We start from the raw sequence: 20,611 nt of genomic DNA, 5'->3' as shown, positions 1-20,611 counted from the left end.
TCTGTAGATTGAATATTCTAACCAAAGAAAATGTGAAAGGCCAGAATATTGAACACCTATTATATATCCTTGTTGTAGACTGGTCATTTGTTAATGTTTTGCATGTTTTCTGTTTCTTTGCATCTCTTGTGTAGATCAATGTGTATTGGCCGGGTGCGGTGACTTAAATGCCTGTAATCCCGGCACTTTGGGAGGCCGAGGTGGGCGGTTCACCTGAGGTTGGGAGTTCCAGACCAGCCTGACCAACATGGAGAAACCCTGTCTCTACTAAAAATACAAAATTAGCCAGGTGTGGTGGGGCATGCCTGTAATCTTAGCTACTCGGGAGGCTGAGGTAGGAGAATCGCTTGAACCCAGGAGGCAGAGGTTGTGGTGAGCCAAGATCGTGCCAATGCACTCCAGCCTGGGCAACAAGAGCAAAACACCGTCTAAATAAATAAAAAATAAAACTAAGCCGGGCCCAGTGGCTCATCCCTGTAATCCAAGCACTTTGGGAAGCAGAAGCAGGAGGAGCCCCTGAAGCTATGAGTTTGAGACCAGCTGGGGGCAACATAGTGAGACCCCATCTCTACTAAATAAATAAATAAATAAATAAATAAATAAATAAAAGCATAACTAAAGTCAGTGACAATATCAAGTCTTCTTTAAGATGTGCATGCATTGCTGATGAGAACACTTTTTTTTTTTTTTTTTTTTGAGACAGAGTCTTGCTCTGTTGCCAGGCCGGAGTGCAGTGGCATGATCTCGGCTCACTGCAACCTCCACCTCCTGGGTTCAAGCACTTCTCCTGCCTCGGCCTCCCAAGTAGATGGAACTATGGTTGCATGCCACCACGCCCAGCTAATTTTTGTATTTTTAGTTGAGATGGGGTTTCACCATGTTGGCCAGGATGGTCTCCATCTCTTGTCCTTGTGATCCACTCACTTCAGCCTCCAAAAGTTCTGGGATTACAGACGTGAGCCACCATGCCCGGCTACATTTTTAAACAGTATCAACAAAATATGGACTTGGTGATGCAACATGCATACCTGTGCCAGGCTAAATGTAAAAGTTATTTATCACATTATTTGAAATAGCCTAAATTAGAAACAACCCAAATATGGATCCACAGAATGGATGAATTGTGGCATATTTCTGTGGCTTTTTTTTTTTTTTGACAGAGTCTTGCTCTGTCACCAGGCTGGAGTGCAGTGGCACAATCTTGGCTCACTGTAACTTCTGTCTTCCTGGTTCGAGTGATTCTCTTGCCTTAGCCTCCTGAGTAGCTGGGATTGCAGGTGCAAGCCACCCATTTTTCTTTGTATTTTTAGTAGAGATGGGGTTTTACCATGTTGACCAGGCTGATCTTGAACTGCTGACCTCAAGCCATCTGCCCACCTCGGCTTCCCAAAGTGCTGGGATTACAGGCATGAGCCACCATGCCCAGCCTCTGTGGCATATTCTTCAGCAAAGATATGAACCAAATCACAGGTGGATGAATACAACAACTTGGGTGCACCTCACAAGCATAATGCTGACTGAAAGAAGCCAGACACAAAAGTATTCTTACTGTCTGATAGTTGCTAGGCAAAGTCAACTAGAGTATTTTTTCTTTTATTCTTTGTTTTCATATATATGTATGTATGTATGTATGTATTTATTTATTTATTTAATAAAGAGACTTGGTCTCACTGTATTGCCCAGGATGGTCTCTAACTCCTGGCCTCAAGCCATCCTCCTACTTCGACTTCCCAAAGTGTTGGGATTACAAGCATGAGCCACCCCCTGGACAACTAGAGTATTAAGTGTCAGAATAGTATTATAATTGGGAGGCATGTCATGGAAAAGACTATGTCTGCGATGCAGGGTATGGAAATGCTCTATTTTTTTGTTTTTTTTGTTTGTTTGTTTTGCTTTTTTTGAGATGAAGTCTTGCTCTGTCACCCAGGCTGGAGTGCAGTGGTGCAATCTCAGCTCACTGCAAGCTCCACCACCTGGGTTCATGCTATTCTGCTGCCTCAGCCTCCCCAGCAGCTGGAACTACAGATGCACGCTGCCATGCCCAGCTAAATTTTTTGTATCTTTAGTAGAGACGGGGTTTCACTGTGTTAGCCAGGATGGTCTCGATCTCCTAACATCGTGATCCACCTGCCTCGGCCTCCCAAAGTGCTGGGATTAGAGGTGTCAGCCGCCACGCCCAGCCTACTTTTTTGTTTTTTAAGATGGAGTCGCACTCTGTCACCCAGGCTGGAGTGCAGTGGCATGGTGTCGGCTCACTGCAATCTCCACCTCCCAGGTTGAAGTGATTCCCCCACCTCAGCCTCCCAAGTAGCTAGGATTACAGGCATGCACCACCACACCCAGCTAATTTTTTTTGGATTTTTAGTAGAGACAGGTTTCACCCTGTTGGCCAGGCTGGTCTCAAACTCCTGACCTCAAGTGATTCACCCACCTTGGCCTCCCAAAGTGCTGGGATTACAGGCATGAGCCACCGTGCCCAGCCTGAAATACCTTTTGTTTGATGTATCCAACTGACATGTCGTTATTCTTTTCCAAAGGTCATTTTTTCCAGGACACTTTCTGTCTTCATGAGAGGAAGATCAAGGAGGCAAGGCTGGTGGCTGGGCTACTGATGGATTACTGATGGATTCTTCTCAGGCAAGTGGAAAGCAGACATAACTTCAAAATGTTATGCTTGTAGCCATCATCAGGTAGCCTTACCTCCTTATCATGTATTCAAGCATCTTAAAGAAATGATGGTCCTGCTCAGGAAATAACTCCCCAGGTGAATTTCTCTAGGAACCAAGCCATCTCAGGTTGTACAGAGATTGCAATGGAAGTGTATTGCGGGATCTGGCCAGCAGCCCACAATGCAATGGGGCTCTCTGTTTGTTCCCAGGCAGATTGGCAGGTTGAGAAATAATAGACACACACAAAAGAGTGAAAGCTGGGTCCAGGGGGGTCACCGCCTTCTGGTCCCATGGTGCCAACAATGCACTGGATATACCAGCATTTATTATTAAGCTTAGTGAGGGCAGGTGTAGGTTAGTGAGGAATTTAGGGTCATTTGATTATGATGTGAGATGGTCACATGGGGATGAAGTAATTCTTTAACATAACATTTGTATGTAGAAGTACAGTACATTTGTATGTAGAAGTACAGTATACAGAGATAAGAATTTACAATATAGTGTGTGCATCAGTAATTTCTAACAGAGCCTTAAAACAGAAACACAATCTTTCCATAACCTATGATTAGCAAGATATTAATCAGCAGTAATAATTGCCACAAAAGCTGGTTACAAACAATCCAAGGAAACAGGATGTGAAGCTAGACAACCTGTTAGACCAGAAATTCTCAGAAGGGAGTATGCCTTAACCCTAAAGAGGCCTACAAGAGCCATGGCAAGATGAGGGTGTTTATAGCCCTATCTTATCCATATGGACAGGCACCCCCCCCATGCGTCCGTTTATAGGCTCTCCACAAGGGTCGCATTCCATTCCCAGAGCTATGAACATCTGCTTTTCTGGGATGGGAATCTTGGTGATGTGAAACCTCCCTGACTGCACATCCATTCATAGGCTCTGTGCAGGGGGAAGCACATCACGTGCTGTTGGCTCATTCTGGCAATCCAACCTGGCATTGTCTTTACACAATCCTGCATGCAATTTTGGATTTACAATAATCAGGAGCATTTCATCTTTTATTCCATAGCAATAGTTTCAGTGGGTCTCCCTACATCTCCCCCTTTTCTCTGATTTAAATGAACCATAGCAATCATAGCTTGGCACTGATCACGATTGGACTGCAGAATATTTTTTCCAATTTTACACATGAACAATAAACCAATAGCACAAATTATATACAGAACAAAATTAATGATAGTGGATCCTCCCAAAGATTTTACCCATTGAATGGGGTTGAGATTAGATAATCCCTCTGAGATACTGTCTAAAACTTCAGCACCGGGTAAAGCAGTTAAGTGCTTGAGAGGCCTCAAAAATCTGTTCTTTTAGCTTGCTTATGTCTAAACTTAAATTATCTTCACTTCCTTGTAAATAGCATTTTACTGATTCTCAATTGTGAACTGACTCATTATATTGAAACAGAGTTATACAAAAATCAGGAGTATTCCAATCACATTGCATTTGTAATCTATGTTCTAAACTCATAATTCTATCTCCCATCTGTATAACAGTTTGTCTTAGATCATTAATTTGATTAGCCAATTTTTGATCAATACCTGACTCAGAATTCCACATCCAAGTAGAATTTTTTTGCCATTTATCCACAAAATGAACAGTTTGAATAGATTGATGTAATGCAACTCCAGCAGTAGTGGCAGTTGCAGTAACAGCAATCAAGCCCATTATTATTGCAATTAATGTAAAAATAAATCATTTACTCCTTTTAAGGATTTTCTGTAGAATATTGTTAATAACATGGATAGAGGGGGAAGATTCCCAAGGCCTATGTAAGGCTACGGGGAGCCAAATACCTTCTCTGGCTCTGACTATTAAAATACTATGATATTGAATAAAGGGTAAGTCAATACAAGTATACAAGTAACAGTTAACACAGGTAATTATGTTGGTTTCTGAACTAATATGCATCTTTCTTACTAATAACATATATGGTGATTTAACACAACTTTTAAGTGGTATAGTTTTGTTGGACTCCATATAGATAGTATATATATTTTGAGGTGACAAGGTGGATTTACTTATAACACTTTCTCCAGCCCAAACTCTCATACCAGTCATAGCTATTGTTAATCTCCATAATTCTGAATGTTCAGGTCCTAAGTGGGGAACAATGAGCCTTGGATTTGGAGGGGCAACCCCTGCCCCTTTCCACTTAAAAGGAAAAAAGGAATTAAATCTACAATATAATAGGGGAGGGTTGTCACTACTTTTTTGGTAAGTAATATCATAGAGAAAATGTTGACAATTTCTGTGACCTTGAGAGCAATCATTAGTAATATGACCATTGGGAGCCCAATCAACAATGGTGTAGTGAGAAGAATTAAAAAACACAGTTCCTTCTGAACTAACACAATCCTTCCATATTAATTTGTCAGCATTTGAAGACAAGTTGAGAGGACACACAGGTCCTAAATGCTTATATTGGGATGTGTGAATATAATCAGTGATTCCTGTTTTGATCTGCCTTAGAGGTTTTAATGAGAGCCCTGATACCAAGTGTTCTAAAGGAGGGACAGAGTGACCAGATGGTAGTGTGACAGCTCAAGTTTGAATATCTAATGAGAGACATCCATTAGTGGGTCCCAGACACAAAGGTGGATACCTAAAACCTAAAGTGATATTGAAATGGGGTTCCTTCTTTTGAAGGTTAGGCAGGACAACGATCACCTACAGAACCAGGCATCCAAATACTATCATTATCATAGACCTCGATAGGAGTGTCCATCCATGTCATGGCTTGAATAAGAGGAGGAAAAGGAATATAGGCCCAATATGTATAGTTTTTAACAATCTGTGGAGTGACAGAGGGTAGAAGGATCAGTGTTATCAGGAGGAGGCAGAGGTTGAGCCAGACCTGGATCACTGGAGACAAGTTGTTCAGGATGTCTGACTGGATTGTCTGTTGTAAAGGAGTTAGCGTGGTCATTTTCTTCTTTTTGATGATTGAATGTTTTCGTTGTTTTCTGCTGTGGTGCTTTTTCTGCAAATTTCTCTGTCTCGTTGTTGCATGCATTTTCAGGACACAATTTCAGGTGTCTAGCAGGAATCCAAACAGGAGATTGATGTTCACATGGGGAAACAAAGCATAGCCTCTTCCCCATGTTAAAATAGAAACTTTTGACCATATATTAGATTGAACATCTTTCCACCATACTTTTCTTCCTTGGTTTACCATAGGATGGTTACCAGAGAAATGTTTTTCGGCAGCAGTAACAGAACTAGATTTAGGAATATTAAGAAAATTTAACGTGAGCAATGCCCAGTTTAGTTGTATGTGAGGGGTAGACAACTCCTTATCCCCCTCTTTTTGTTTAAGTAATTGTAAAGTTCTGTTACTTCTTTATACAATAGCTTGGCCTTGTGGGTTATAAGGAATACCAGTAATATGTTTAATATGCTACTGATCAAGAAAATTTTTAAAAGATTTACTGCAATAGGCTGGATCATTTTCTGTTTTGAGCTCACTAGGAATTCCCATAACCACAAAACATGAAAACAGGTTTTTTAACATGAGAAGTGGCTTCTCCGGTTTGACAGGTAGCCCAGATGAAATTGGAAAATGTGTCAACTGTGACATGTACATAAGCTAATTTTCCAAAAGAAGGAACATGACTAACATCCATTTGCCAGGTAACATTAGGATAAAGGCTTCGGGGACTAACTCTGGGAGATTGTGTGGGTAAGACAAGAGCCTGACATTGAGAACAGTGTTGTACAATTTGTTTAGCTTGTTTCCAACTGAGAAAATATTTATGTTTAAGACCTGAGGCATTAGTATGAGTGATTTGATGAAATTGTTCTGCATCTGTAATGGCTAGAGAAACTAGAGTATCAACTTTATGATTACCACTGGATAAAGGTCCAGGCAAGTTAGTATGAGAACAAATGTGAGTGATGAATAAAGGGTGGTTTCAGTTCCTGACAGTTTTCTGTAACAAAGAGAACAAGGAAAACAGATTAGTGTCAGCAATATTTTTGATGGTAGCTGTTTCTATTGCCTTAGTGGCATGGACTACATATGCTGAGTCAGAAACAATATTAAGAAGCTGAATAAAATCCTGTAATGCAGAGATAACAGCAAACAACTTGGCTTTTTGAGCAGAAGTGTATGGAGTGGAAATGACTTTATATTTTGGTCCTACACACCCTGCATTTCCATTACTGGATCCATCAGTAAAAATGGTAATGGCTGTCTCTAATGGTGATGAATGAGTAAGTTTTGGTAGAATCCAGGAAGTATTTCATAGAAATTGAAAGAATTTTGACTTAGGCAAATGATTATCAATAGTGCCAATGAAGTCAGCCAGATTAGTCTGCCAGCACAAAGATGTAGAAAAGGCATTTTTAACTTCATTTTTTGACAAAGGGTCCACAATAATATTTGGATCAAAGCCAGAAATTTTAGTGATACGTTGACGTCCTAACTCAATCAAAGTGGCCATTTGATCAAGATATATTGAAGGAGTTTTAGAGGCTGAATTAGGAAGAAATACCCATTCAACTAGAGAATCATTTTGTACTATAAGTCCCACAGGAGAGTGGATGGAAGGAAAAACTAAAAATTGTAAAGGCAAATTTGGGTCAATACGAGACACTTGTGCCTATCTCACTCTTTGTTTTACAAAAGACAACTCTTGTTTTGCTGGCTCAGATAGACAGCGAGGACTGTTTAAATCTGTATCTCCTGATAAAGTGGCAAATAGATAAGATAATGCATAATTAGGGATGCCTAGGGTTGGTCTGAGATAATTGATGTCACCTAGTAATTTTTGAAAATCATTTAAGGTGTTTAAATCATCAGTATGAAGTTAGACTTTTTGGGGCTTAATGGAGTGAGCTTTTAGCTGCATTCCTAAGTATAGAAAAGGAGTGGCTTGTTGAATTTTGTCAGGAGCAATGTAGAGGCCTGCATTGGCAACAGGTAATTTTAAAGAGGTAAAACATTGAATTAATTCATCTTTAGTGGGGGGCAGCAATCAGTATATCATCCATATAATGAAGAATGTAATTATTTTTAAAAGTCTGTTGGATAGGTTGTGACACAGTACCGACAAACAACTAACAAATAGTAGGACTGTTAATCATTCCTTGAGGTAAAACTTTCTATTGATATCTAGCTGCAGGAGCTGAATTGTTAATGGAAGGTATAGTGAAAACAAATTTTTCACAGTCTGACTTGTCTAAAGGCATATGAAAAAAGCAGTCTTTAAGGTCAATGATAATTAAAGGCCATTCCTTAGGAATCATGGAGAGGGAGGGTGTACTGGGTTGTAACACCCCCATAGGTTTAATGACTGCATTAACAGCTCTTAAGTCTGTTACCGTCCTCCATTTTCCTGACTTTTTTTGTACAACAAACACAGGGAGTTCCATGGAGACAAGGAGGGCTCAATAGTGTTTGCTTGTAGTAAATCATTAACAATTTCAATTAAAGCCTCCAACTTGTATTTGGAAAGCGGCCACTACTCTACACAAACAGGTGACTCACACATCTATTGTGAAGGGCAGAGGAAAAGAGAGAAAGAGACTGAGGGCACTAGGACACAGACTGGGGGGAAGCAGGATTCCAAACCTCTGAAAGAAGGGGTCCTGGAGTGTTGAAAGAAACAGTAGGCTTAGAAGAGGGGAGAGGTCCAAAAGGACAAGAGGAATGAGAAACAGGCCATTCAGATGAATGCCACACATCCTCCCCTGGCAGAGGGGACAATGGCTTAGTAAAAGAAGAGTTAACATATACAGGTTCCAAGATAGGAGGCAGAGGGAGGGGATCATCACCAGGTTCCTCCTCTTGGGGAGAAAACAAGGAGAGATCAAATTCTTCTTCATCATCAGAAGGAGGACTAGTAGGGGGGTCAGCTACCTGAGGTAATGGGGGTGGTTCACCATCCACGTTAACTTCTGGCAGTTGAAGAGGATCACCAGAATGAAAAGGAAGTAAAGCAACATGAATAAGAGCCCAGTGAGTCCAAACAGAAATAGGAAGTAAAACACCATCTCTCATGAGTTGGTGGAGTGTGGCACCAACTCTATCCCAGTCTAACAGGTCCATAGAACCTTTGTCAGTGAACCAAGGTCAATGTTTTTCAATAGTCTGACATAAGAGAATCAGGTTATTGGAATCAGCCTTGATTCCACCCTGTTTAAGAAGAAGTTTAATAAAAGACAGATAAGCCTGGTGTTTAAACTGTGATTGTCCCATAATAACTCTGGAATATTACTGGTCAACAAACCTGAAAAGAGGGGAGAGTTGGAAAAGTGTACCTGGAGACCTTACCATCAAGACTGAAGACTAGTCATCGTGAACCGCACTTGGAGTGCACTGAGCCAAGGAATAAAGAAGGCCACGTTGGGTGCCAGATATTGCGGGATCTGGCCAGCAGCCTGCAATGCAACGGGGCTCTCTCTTTGTTCCCAGGCAGATCGGCAGGTTGAGAAATAATAGACACACACAAGAGAGTGAAAGCTGGGTCCAGGGGGGTCACTGCCTTCTGGTCCCATGGTGCTAACAATGCACTGGATATACCAGCATTTATTATTAAGTTTAGTGAGGGCGGGGGCAGGTTAGTGAGGGATTTAGGGTCATTTGATTATGAGGTGAGATGGTCACATGGGATGAAGTAATTCTTTAATATAACATTTGTTTGTAGAAGTACAGTATACAGAGACAAGAATTTGCAATATAGTGTGTGCATCAGTAATTTCTAACAGAGCCTTAAAACAGAAACACAATCTTTCCATAACCTATGATTAGCAAGATATTAATCAGCAGTAACAATTGCCACAAAAGCTGGTTACAAACAATCCAAGGAAACAGGATGTGAAGCTAGACAACCTGTTAGACCAGAAATTCTCAGAAGGGAGTATGCCTTAACCCTAAAGAGGCCTACAAGAGCCATGGCAAGATGAGGGTGTTTATAGCCCTATCTTATCCATATGGACAGGCACCCCCCATGCGTCCATTTATAGGCTCTCCACAAGGGTCACATTCTATTCCCAGAGCTATGAACATCTGCTTTTCTGGGATGGGAATCTTGGTGACATGAAACCTCCCTGACTGCACGTCCATTCATAGGCTCTCTGCAGGGGGAAGCACATCACGTGCTGTTGGCTCATTCTGGCAATCCAACCTGGCATTGTCTTTACACAATCCTGTATGCAATTTTGTATTTATGATAATCAGCAGCATTTCATCTTTTATTCCATAGCAATAGTTTCAGTGGGTCTCCCTATGGAAATGATTGTTTTATCTCAATGTTTACTAATTCTTTCTGATCCTCAGTCATGCTTGTTGGCTCATTGTTTTGCTGAGTGTTATGACAGATTGTAAGAAGGGGATGGAGGTGTATAATCTGAAGGAATTTGTGTGTCACTGTGGAGATAATTCATTTGTTATTATATTTTACATAGTGCTGCAACATATTCAGTGCAGACTGCAACTATAAATAGAGGAGGACTAAGGCCAGAAGAGCCCATTGTAAAGCTGTAGAAGATCAGGTTAGTCATGTTTCAGTGATGCTGATAAGTCCATGTGACTGGATGCCATTGCAAGACAATATCTATATAGAGGAGAAGAGGCCTGAGGCCTGGGAGTACTGCAGGATTCTAGTCTTCCTTAATCCTTCATGCATTTTTCTCAGAACATCAAAGGAGATGGTACTTAGCTGAAGCTGGCATGTATTTAATGGTTTAGCACTTAGTGACCTTTGAGGATGTGGCTGTGGACTTTACCCAGGAGGAGTGGACTTTGTTGGATCAAACCCAGAGAGATCTCTACAGAGATGTGATGTTGGAGAACTACAAGAATCTCATTATACTAGGTAAAACTGGCATCATTTCTTCACTGACCCCTTTAGGAAATCAATGTTTCTTAAATGTTTGCTGTCAAATGGAGGTACTGTAATAAGCAAGACAGGCATGGACCTTGGCCAGTGGACATTCCTTTTTTTTTTTTTTTTTTAGAGACAGAGTCTGGCTCTATTGCCCAGGCTGAAGTGCAGTGGCATGATCTCTGCTTACTGCAAAGACCCCCTCCTGGATTCGTGATTCTCCTGCCTCAGCCTCCCAAGTAGCTGGGATTACAGGTGTGCACCACCATGGCCAGCTAATTTTTGTATTTTTAGTGGAGATGGAGTTTCACCATGTTGGCCAGGCTGGTCTCAAACTCTGACCTCAGGTGATCCACCTGCTTTGCCCTCCCAAAGTGCTAGGATTACAGGTGTGAGCCACCGTGCATGGCCTGGGCATTACTTTATAGAAGAAGCTTGTAAACTTTCTTAAAGCATTATGAGATTTATACACAGACCTGTTTTTTTGTTTATTTTTTGTAGCTCATCAGCGATTAATGATTGCTGTTAGTGTTAGTGTATTTTATATGTGGTCCAAGGCCATTCTTCTTCCAGTGTGGCCCAGGGAAGCCAAAAAATTGGACACCCCTGGTGTAGAGGATTCCCCATGAAAATAAATATTTAAGTAAATGAGTTTATTTCATGTATGGATTAAAAACTTTAAGACTTTAAATGTGTATGAAGTTGGACTAGGTTTTCCAGGCTCAAGCAATTCTTCTGCCTCAACCTTCTGAGTAGCTGGGACCACAGACCCGTGCCAGCATGCCCTGCTAATTTTTGTATTTTTAGTAGAAAGGAAATTTCACCACATTGGCCAGGCTTGTCTTGAACTCCTAACCTCAAGTGATCTGCCTGCCTTGGCTTCCCAAAGTGCTGAGGTATGAGGCATGAGCCATTATACCCAGGCAACATTTTTGTTATTTTAAAAATAGTTTTAGTGCACGTATTGGAAATGTTATATGATTAGTTTGCTGTTTGTAAAGTTACCCTTGACCGTCTTCAGAATCCCCGAAGACAAAAGTATTGGTTCCCCATTCAAGGACTTGGTGTTATGTCTTGCATGGGCCTCTTCTTTTGTGCATTTTTCCCTCCAGCAGGGTCTGAATTATGCAAACCCAGTCTCATGTCTGGATTGGAACAAATGGAAGAGCTGAGGACAGGAGTGACAAGAGTTCTGCAGGGTGAGTTCATAAGCAGATATGGTATTATGAAGAGCAGTGCCAGCCTGGGAGACATGCAGTACATTGGAAATGTTTGCAAACTTCTCAGGGTATACTCTTCTTCCTGAGAAGGCTGAGGCCATTTGGTTTCTTTAGATACCTTCAACTCCCCTCATCTTTAAATTTCCATTGATCTTCTCAACCTCTTTTCTGTTCTCAGAAAGGTTTGTCTGCCTTATTTGAAAATTCCATCTTATGCATGTAGGTCCTTTGCCAACACCTTCTTGTATTGCTTTCTTGATTCTCCCATCTTTTTGCTTACTGCCAGCCTCAGTTTTCTGCATATTATTACTTGGATAATAAGTAATACAGGTGTTTTTTTTTTTTTTTTTTGAGACGGAGTCTCACACTGTCACCCTGGCTGGTGTGCAGTGACATGATCTTGGCTCGCTGCAACCTCCACCTCCTGGGGTCAAGCAATTCTCCTGCCTCAGCCTCCCAAGTAGCTAGGATTACAGGTGCCTGACACCACTCCCAACTAATTTTTTGTATTTTTGTAGAGATGGGATTTCACTATGTTGCCCAGGCTGCTCTCGAACTCCTGACCTTGTGATCCACCTGCCTCAGCCTCCCAAAGTGCTGGCATTACAGGTGTAGTGATAGTTTTGACACCATATCTTTACCATTGCAAAACTTCTGACATAGCCAAACTCTTTATAGTCCATCTTTCCATTTGCTTCACTCTTTTTTTTTAATCATGTTTTATGCATGTTTGGAAAGATATACAAATGCACCATATACTTTTTTTTAGGTAAAATATACAAAAATTTACCATTTTAGTGTTGTGTAGCTATCAGCTCTTTTTAGTTTCAAAGCATTTCTTTTTTTTGTTTGTTTGTTTGAGACAGAGTCTCTCTCTGTTGCCCAGGGTAGCGTCCAGTGGTGCCATCTTGGCTCACTGCAACCTCCGTCATCTTCCTGGCTTCAAGTGATTCTCTTGCTTCAGCCTTCTATAGGCATGTGCCACCACTATAGGCATGCACCACCATGCCTGGTGAATTTTTGTGTTTTTTGATAGAGATGGAGTTTCACCATGTTGGCCAGGCTGGTCTCGAACTCCTGACCTCAAGTGATCCACCTGCTTCCGTCTCCCAAAGTGTTGGGATTACAGGCATGAGCCAGTGTGCTTGGCCTAGTTTCAAAGCATTACCATCACACCAAAAGGAAACCATGTACCCATCAAGCAGTCACTCCCCACTCACCCTGCAGAGACTAATTTGCTTTCTCTCTCTATGGATTTACCCTTTCTGTATATCTTATATAAATGGAATCATACAATGTAACCTTTTCTGTCTAGCTTCTTTCACTTAGCTATATATATATGTGTATATATATATATATATATACACATATATATACACATATATGTATATATATATATATACACATATATATACACATATATGTATATATATATATATACACATATATATACACATATATGTATATATATATATATTTTTCTTTTTCGACACAGAGTCTCACTCTGTCAGCCAGGCTGGAGTGCAATGGCATGATCTTGGCTCACCACAACCTCTGCCTCCTGGGTTCAAGTGATTCTCGTGACTCAGCCACCTGAGTAGCTGCGATTACAGGTGCACACCACCATGTCTGGCCAATTTTTGTATTTTTAGTAGAGACAGCACTTCACCATGTTGGCCAGGCTGGTCTTGAACTCCTAAACTGAAGTGATCCACCTACCTTCACCTCCCAAAGTGCTGGGATTATAGGCATGAACCACCACACCCAGCCCAGCACAGTTGATTCTGATAGCTTTTCTGAACTCATTAGTCATATTGCGGTAGGAAAGAGCCCTGTAGTTCTTCACTCTGCCACATTTGATTATGCTATTTCTGTTCCTTAGGCATTTTTTTTTTTGAGATGAAGTCTTGCTCTGTAACCCAGGCTGGAGTGCAGTGGTGGATCTCAGCTCACTGTAACCTCCACCTTCTGGGTTCAAGTGATTCTCCTGCCTCAGCCTCCTGAGTAGCTGGGATTACAGGCATGCACCACTGCACCTGGCTAATTTTTTGTATTTTTAGTAGAGACAGTGTTTCACCATGTTGGCAAGGCTGGTCTTGAACTCCTAACCTCAGGTAACCCACCTATCTAGACCTCCCAAAGTGCTAGGATTACAGGTGTGAGCCACTATGCCCAGCCCCATAGGCTTTTAAAAGACTTTATTCCCCAATTTTTCTCCCAAGCTGCATTTTTCACTTTATTTCAGAATTGGATTTGCAACTCAAAACCAAAGGCTCCCCACTGCTGCAAGATATTTCTGCAGAAAGATCACCAAATGGAATACAATTGGTAAGATTTCCAAGGGATGAAATCTTCCACACTAGGACAAGAAGCACAATATTCATGAAAATTATATGAGGAAAATGGCATTTGCCCAAAGAAAACAAAGTCTGAAGGGATTCTCTGAATATCATGAATATGGGAAGCACTCTAAACTTACTACAAACATATTTCTTCTCAGAGATCTCACAAATAAACATCCACAAACATACAACTCAGCTATTCAGTTTTTGGTGCATAATTTATTTTACTGTATTATTATTTTTGAGACAAGGTCTTACTCTGTTGCTCAGGCTGGTGTGCAGTGGTGCAGTCTTGGCTCACTGCAACCTCTGTTTCCTGGGCTCAAATGATCCTCCAGCCTCAGCCTCCTGAATGGCTGAGACTACAGGCATGAGCCACTATGCCTGGCTGATTTTTTTTTTTTTTTTTGTAGAGATGAAGTTTCACCATTTTGTCCAGGCTGGTCTCAAATTCCTGAGCTCAAAGCAATCCACCTGCCTTGGCCTCCCAAAGTGCTGGGATTACAGGCATGAGCCACTGTGCCCAGCCCATAATTTAGTCTAAATAATTCTCAGATGTATTTTGGGTAATGCCTGTAATCCCAGCACTTTGGGAGGCCAAAGCGGGCAGATCACTTGAGGCCAGGAGTTGGAGACCAGGCTGGTCAACATGGCAAAAATCTGTGTTTACTAAAAATACAAAAATTAGCTGGGCATAGTGGCACATGCCTGTAATCCCAGCTACTTGGGAGGCTGAGGCCTGAGAATCCCTTGAACTGGGAGGCAGAGATTGCTGTGAGTCAAGATCGTGCCACTGCTCTTCAGCCTGGGCAACAGAGTGAGAATCTTTCATAAATAAATAAATAAATAAATAAATAAATAAATATCAGACAGATTGTCTAAGAAGCTCTGTGAATGCAGAGAATATAGGCAGGCTGGTGGCCTCATTGTCCTATTACTCAACTTAACTCAAAAATGGGGCTGGAACTCTGTACATATAATGGATATGTTAAAATGTTTAAATATATTTCCAATGCATAAATGTTGTGATTGGGGAGAAATTCTGTTACCATATTGAATGTGAGAAGTTCTTTATTCATCTTTTATATCTCAACAGGAGAGAAGCAATACTGCAGAGAAACTGTATGACTCTAACCATTCTGGAAAAGTCTTCAGTGAACAACCATTTCTTATGACTCACATGATAACTCACATTGGAGAGAAAACTTCTGAGGATAATCAGAGCAGAAAATCCTTAAGAAAGAACTTTCCTCATAGTTTTTACAAGAAAAGTCATGCAGAGGGGAAAACGCCTAAGTGTGTTAAACATGAAAAAGCCTTCAACCAGTTTCCAAATATTACTAGGCAGAATAAAACTCACACACAAGAGAAATTGTGTGAATGCAAAGATTGTTGGAGAACTTTTCTTAATCAGTCATCCCTTAAGGTTCATATAAGATCTCACAATGGAGACAAACACTATGTATGTAAGGAATGTGGGAAAGCCTTCAGTAATTCCTCACACCTTATAGGACATGGACAAATTCACAGTGGAGAGAAGCCCTACGTCTGTAAAGAATGTGGTAAAGCTTTGACTCAATCCACAGGACTTAAATTACACATCAGAACTCACACTGGAGAAAAACCATATAAATGTAAAGAGTGTGGGAAAGCCTTCACCCATTCTTCATATCTTACTGATCATACAAGAATTCATAGTGGAAAGAAGCCCTATATATGTATGGAATGTGGAAAAGCCTTCAGTAGATCCACAGGACTTATTTTACACATGTGAATTCACGCTGGAGAAAAGCCATATGAATGTAAGGAGTGTGGAAAAGCTTTTATTCATTCCTCATACCTTACAAAACATGTAAGCATTCACAGTGGAGAGAAGCTATATTTATGTAAGGAATGTGGGAAAGCTTTTACTCATTCCTCAGGACTTGTTTTACACATGAGAACACATACTGGAGAAAAGCCCTATGAATGTAAAGAATGTGGGAAAGCCTTTAATAATTCCTCAATGCTTAGTCAACATGTAAGGTTTCACACTGGAGAGAAGCCATATGAATGCAAAGAATGTGGGAAAGCTTTCACTCAATCCTTGGGCCTTAGTACCTATTTAAGAACTCACACTGGAGAAAAGGCCTATGAATGTAAGGAATGCAGTAAAGCACTTGCTCGTTCTGCAAATCTTAATATGCACATGTGAACGCACACAGGAGAAAAGTCTTATGCATGTAAAGAATGTGGGAAAGCCTTCAGGTATTCCACGTGCCTTAATGTTCACACACGAACTCACACTGGAGCAAAACCATATGAATGTAAGAAATGTGGGAAAAACTTCACTCAATCTTCAGCACTTGCTAAACATCTAAGAACTAAAGCATGTGTTCCTCAGATCTTAGTATTTACATCTAAACTCATCTGGAAAAAAATCATATGAAGGTAAAGAATATGAACAACCTTCACTGAATTTCCATATCTTATAGGAATGAATTTAACATGGACACAAGTCCCAGTGATATAAGGAATAGGCAAGAGTAGTAATTCTTCACATCTTATGAAGTGTAAGAACTCACCTTTGGGAGAAAAATCTGGTGCTAAGACATGTGGTAAAGCCTTTGTTTCTTCCACTATTGTTTATTTTATTTTATTTTATTTTTTTTGAGATGGAGTCTCACTCTGTCACCCAGGCTGGAGTGCAATGGCATGATCTTGGCTCACTGCAAGCTCCACCTCCCGGGTTCAAGTGATTCTCTTGCCTCAGCCTCCAGAGTAGCTGGGACTAACAGGCGCCTGCCACCACCCCCGGCTAATTTTTTGTATTTTTAGTAGAGATGGGGTTTCACCACGTTAGCCAGGATGGTCTCGATCTTCTGACCTCGTGATCCACCCACCTCGGCCTCCCAAAGTGCTGGGATTACAGGCGTGAGCCACCACGCCCGGCTATTGTTTATTTTTCTTTTTTTTTTTTTTGGGACAGAGTCTCTCTCTGTCACCCAGGCTGGAGTGCAGTGGCATGACCTTGGCCCACTGCAACCTCAGCCTCCTGGGTTCAAGGAATTCTCCCACCTCAGCCTCCTGGGTAGCTGGGACTACAGGCACGTGCCACCATGCCCAGCTAATTTTTTGTATTTTTAGTAGAGACAGGGTTTCACCATGTTAGCCAGGATGGTCTCCATCTCCTGATCTCATGATCTGCCTGCCTTGGCCTCCCAAAGTGCTGGGATTACAGGCTTGAGCCACCACACCCAGCATATTATTTATTTTTCATACCAAAAATTACTGTAAAAGCCAATTGAAGGTAAGAATGAGAGATAGCCTTAAAATACTTCACAAACCTTCATAGCACTTCATAATCAACACTGGAGAAAAACCCTCTGTATGTAAGGAATGTGATAAAACATTTACTTAGTGTTCAGGACTTAGTATCCACATGAGAATTCACAGTGGTATAAAACCCTACAAATGTAAAGGCTGCAAGATCTTCACTTATACCTTTTAATAGCTCAACATCAAAGAACTCACAGTGGGCAGATAGCCTATATATGTAAGAAATCTGGGACAGCCTTCAGAAATTTCTGACAGTTTCAGGTATAAGAAACCTCATCAATTTAGGATATGTTAAGAATTCTTCCAGTGTTACTAAGTCAGTCAACGTGCATTGGAGAGAAACCCTATGAAGGTAAGATGTGGGAAGTCTTTACTTCTGCCTCATGTGTTAATATTTGGTAATCTCAAAGAGGCCAGAAACATTATGAATGTTAGAAATATGGGAATGTCTTTATATATATATATACACACACACATATATGCACACACACACACATACACACATGTGTATTATTTCATCCTTTAATATAAATGATAATTCATACTGGAGAGAAATCTTGATAATATAGAATGAGGGAAATGTTGCATCCATTTTACAAGTCTTACTATACTTGTGAAAACCCACACTGCAAAGAAGCTATATGAATGTGAAAATATGAGAATATGCTGGACGTGGTGACTCATGCTTGTAATCCCAGCACTTTAGGAGGCCGAGGTGGGCAGATCATTTGAGGTCAGGAGTTTGAGACCAGCCCGCCAACATGGTTAAACCCCATCTCTACTAAAAATACAAAAATTAGCCAAGTATGGTGGTGGCTGACTTTAATCCCAACTACTTGGGAGGCTGAGGCAGGAGAATTGTGTGAACCCAGGAGACAGAAGTTGCAGTGAGCCAAGATTGCACCACTGCACTCCAGCCTGGATGACAGAGCAAAACTCCATCTCAAAAAAAACAAAAAAACAAAAAACTGGTAATACTTTTAGCAGTACATATTCCTTAAGTGCCTCTGAAAATACTCACTGGAAGAATAAACTATGAATCTGAGGAGTTATGGGAAGCTTTCAGGTATATTGTTATGGTATGCAAGATCATACTGGAGGAGAAATTGAAATAAATGACATGAAAATGAGATTGCCTTTCTATGTGTCTTACTGTCCATGACGACTTGTCATGGACAGTAAATTTTCTGTGGTTGAAAAGTTTAATTGCTTTTAAAATTCCCCCTAAGTAGAATTTTTTCTATATTTTAGTAAGAACAGCATGTGAGAGGAGTGAGGACTGGATAGTGGACTGTACAGTGGATGTTAGGATGTTATATTTAATCCCCATGGTCACCAGGCCATGCCTATAATTCCAGCACTTCGGGAGGCCGAGGTGGGTGGGTCACAAGGTCAAGAGATTGAGACCAGCCTGGCTAACATGGTGAAACCCCGTCTCTACTAAAAATACAAAAATTAGCTTGGTGTGGTGGTGCATGCCTGTAGTCCCAGCTACTTGAGAGGCTGAGGCAGGAGGATTGCTTGAACATAGGAGGTGGAGGTTGCAGTGACTCGAGATCGCACCATTGGACTCCAGCCTGGACAATAAGAGTCATACTCCATCTTAAAAAAAGAAAAAAAAATCCCCATGGTAACTACGTATAAAATATCAATGGAATATACACAAAATGGGAAGAAGAAAAGATGTCACTAAAAAAACAAATCAATAAAAAAGGCAGTAATGTAGGAAATGAGGGACCAAAAAACTGTAAGACATACAGAAAAAGAGTAACAAAGTGGCAAAATGAGTCTTTTTTATTGGTAATTATATGAAGGGTAAATGGGATAACTTCTCCAATCTAATGGCATAATTTGGCAAAATGGATTAAAATACACAATCCAACTGTATGTTGCCCTTTGCTTTTTTTTTTTTTTTTTAAGACAGGGTCTCGCTCTGTCGCCCAGGCTGGAGTGCAATAGCAAGATCCCGGCTCACTGCAACCTTCACCTCCTGGCTTCCAGAAATTCTCTCTGCCTCAGCCTCCTGAGTAGATGGGATTACAGGCACCCACCACCATGCCCAGCTAATTTTTGTAGTATTAGTAGAGACAGGGTTTTGCCATGTTGACCAGGCTGTCTCAAATTCCTGACTTCACGTGATCTGCTCACCTCGGCCTTCCAAAGTGCTGGGATTACAGGCATGAGCCATCACGCCTGGCCATCCTTCGCTTTAGATCTAAAGACAAAAAAGGTTGAAAGTTAAGTAATGGAAAAAGATAATTCCATGTAAATAGTAACATAAAGAGAATTTGGCTGGATATACTAATATCAGAAAAGTAAACGAAGTCAAAAACGGATAGAAGAGACAGTGAATGACAGTATATACTGATAGAAGGTAAAATTCACCAAGAAGATAAAAAATTATATGTATCAAACATCAGAGCTTAAAATACATGAAGTAAATATTGGCAAAATTAAAGGGAAAAATAGATAATTCTGCATAACAATTGGAGACCTTATTATACCACTTTCAGTTTAATAGGTAGAACAGCCACCATAATATCAGGAAGGAAACAGGAGAAGTACTATATAACAGTTGGCACAACCCACCCCACAACAGAAGAGAACACATTTTTCTCAAGCATATGTGGAATAGTTTCCAGGAGAAACCATATGTTAGGCCACAAAACAAATCTTAATGAAATGTAAAAGACTGAAACACAAAGTACCATTTCAAGTCACATAGAATGAAACAAGAAATGAAAAACAAGGAAAACTGGAAAATTCAAAAATACATTTTATTGTAAGCAACACACTCCTGATCTATCAGTGGGTGAAGCAAGAATTCACAAGGTAAATTAGAAAACATCTTGAGACAAATGAAAACAAAGACATGGCATACCAAAATTTATGAGATGTTGCTGTGGTCTAAATTTTATCTCCTCGGCTGGGCATGATGGCTCATGCCTGTAATCCCAGCACTTTGGGAGGCCAAGGTGGGTGGATCACAAGGTCAGGAGATTGAAACCATCCTGGCTAACATGGTGAAACCCTGTCTCTACTAAAATAAAAATAAAAAAAAAAAAATCAGCCCAGTATGGTGGCAGGCACCTGTAGTCTCAGCTATCCAGGAGGCTGAGGCAGAAGAATGGTGTGAACCCAGAAGGCAGAGCTTGCAGTGAGCCAAGATCAGACCACTGCATTCTAGCCTGGGTGACAGAGTGAGACTCCATCTCAAAAA

The 20,611-nt window shown here is 40.8% G+C and overlaps 1 protein-coding gene across 9 annotated transcripts in view; it reads left to right on the top strand.

Moving 5' to 3' along the window:
- Positions 1–20,398, top strand: part of ZNF846 (zinc finger protein 846) — a 38,753-nt gene extending 18,355 nt beyond the window's left edge. The window contains exons 2-6 of one of the 9 annotated variants that reach the window (XM_063658690.1): positions 2,538–2,637; positions 10,376–10,502; positions 11,627–11,710; positions 13,977–14,059; positions 15,170–20,395. In XM_063658690.1, the coding sequence (XP_063514760.1) occupies positions 2,623–2,637; positions 10,376–10,502; positions 11,627–11,710; positions 13,977–14,059; positions 15,170–15,847 (987 nt within the window). In that variant the 5' untranslated portion in view covers positions 2,538–2,622 and the 3' untranslated portion in view covers positions 15,848–20,395. The other 8 variants (XM_063658689.1, XM_054461635.2, XM_054461634.2 and 5 more) reach the window with 8 other exon arrangements.
- The last annotated feature ends 213 nt before the right edge of the window (positions 20,399–20,611 follow it).

This window comes from Pongo pygmaeus, chromosome 20 (assembly GCF_028885625.2).
Source record: "Pongo pygmaeus isolate AG05252 chromosome 20, NHGRI_mPonPyg2-v2.0_pri, whole genome shotgun sequence".
NCBI classification, from domain to species: Eukaryota; Metazoa; Chordata; class Mammalia; order Primates; family Hominidae; genus Pongo; species Pongo pygmaeus.
This window is presented reverse-complemented; position numbering and strand designations above follow the sequence as displayed.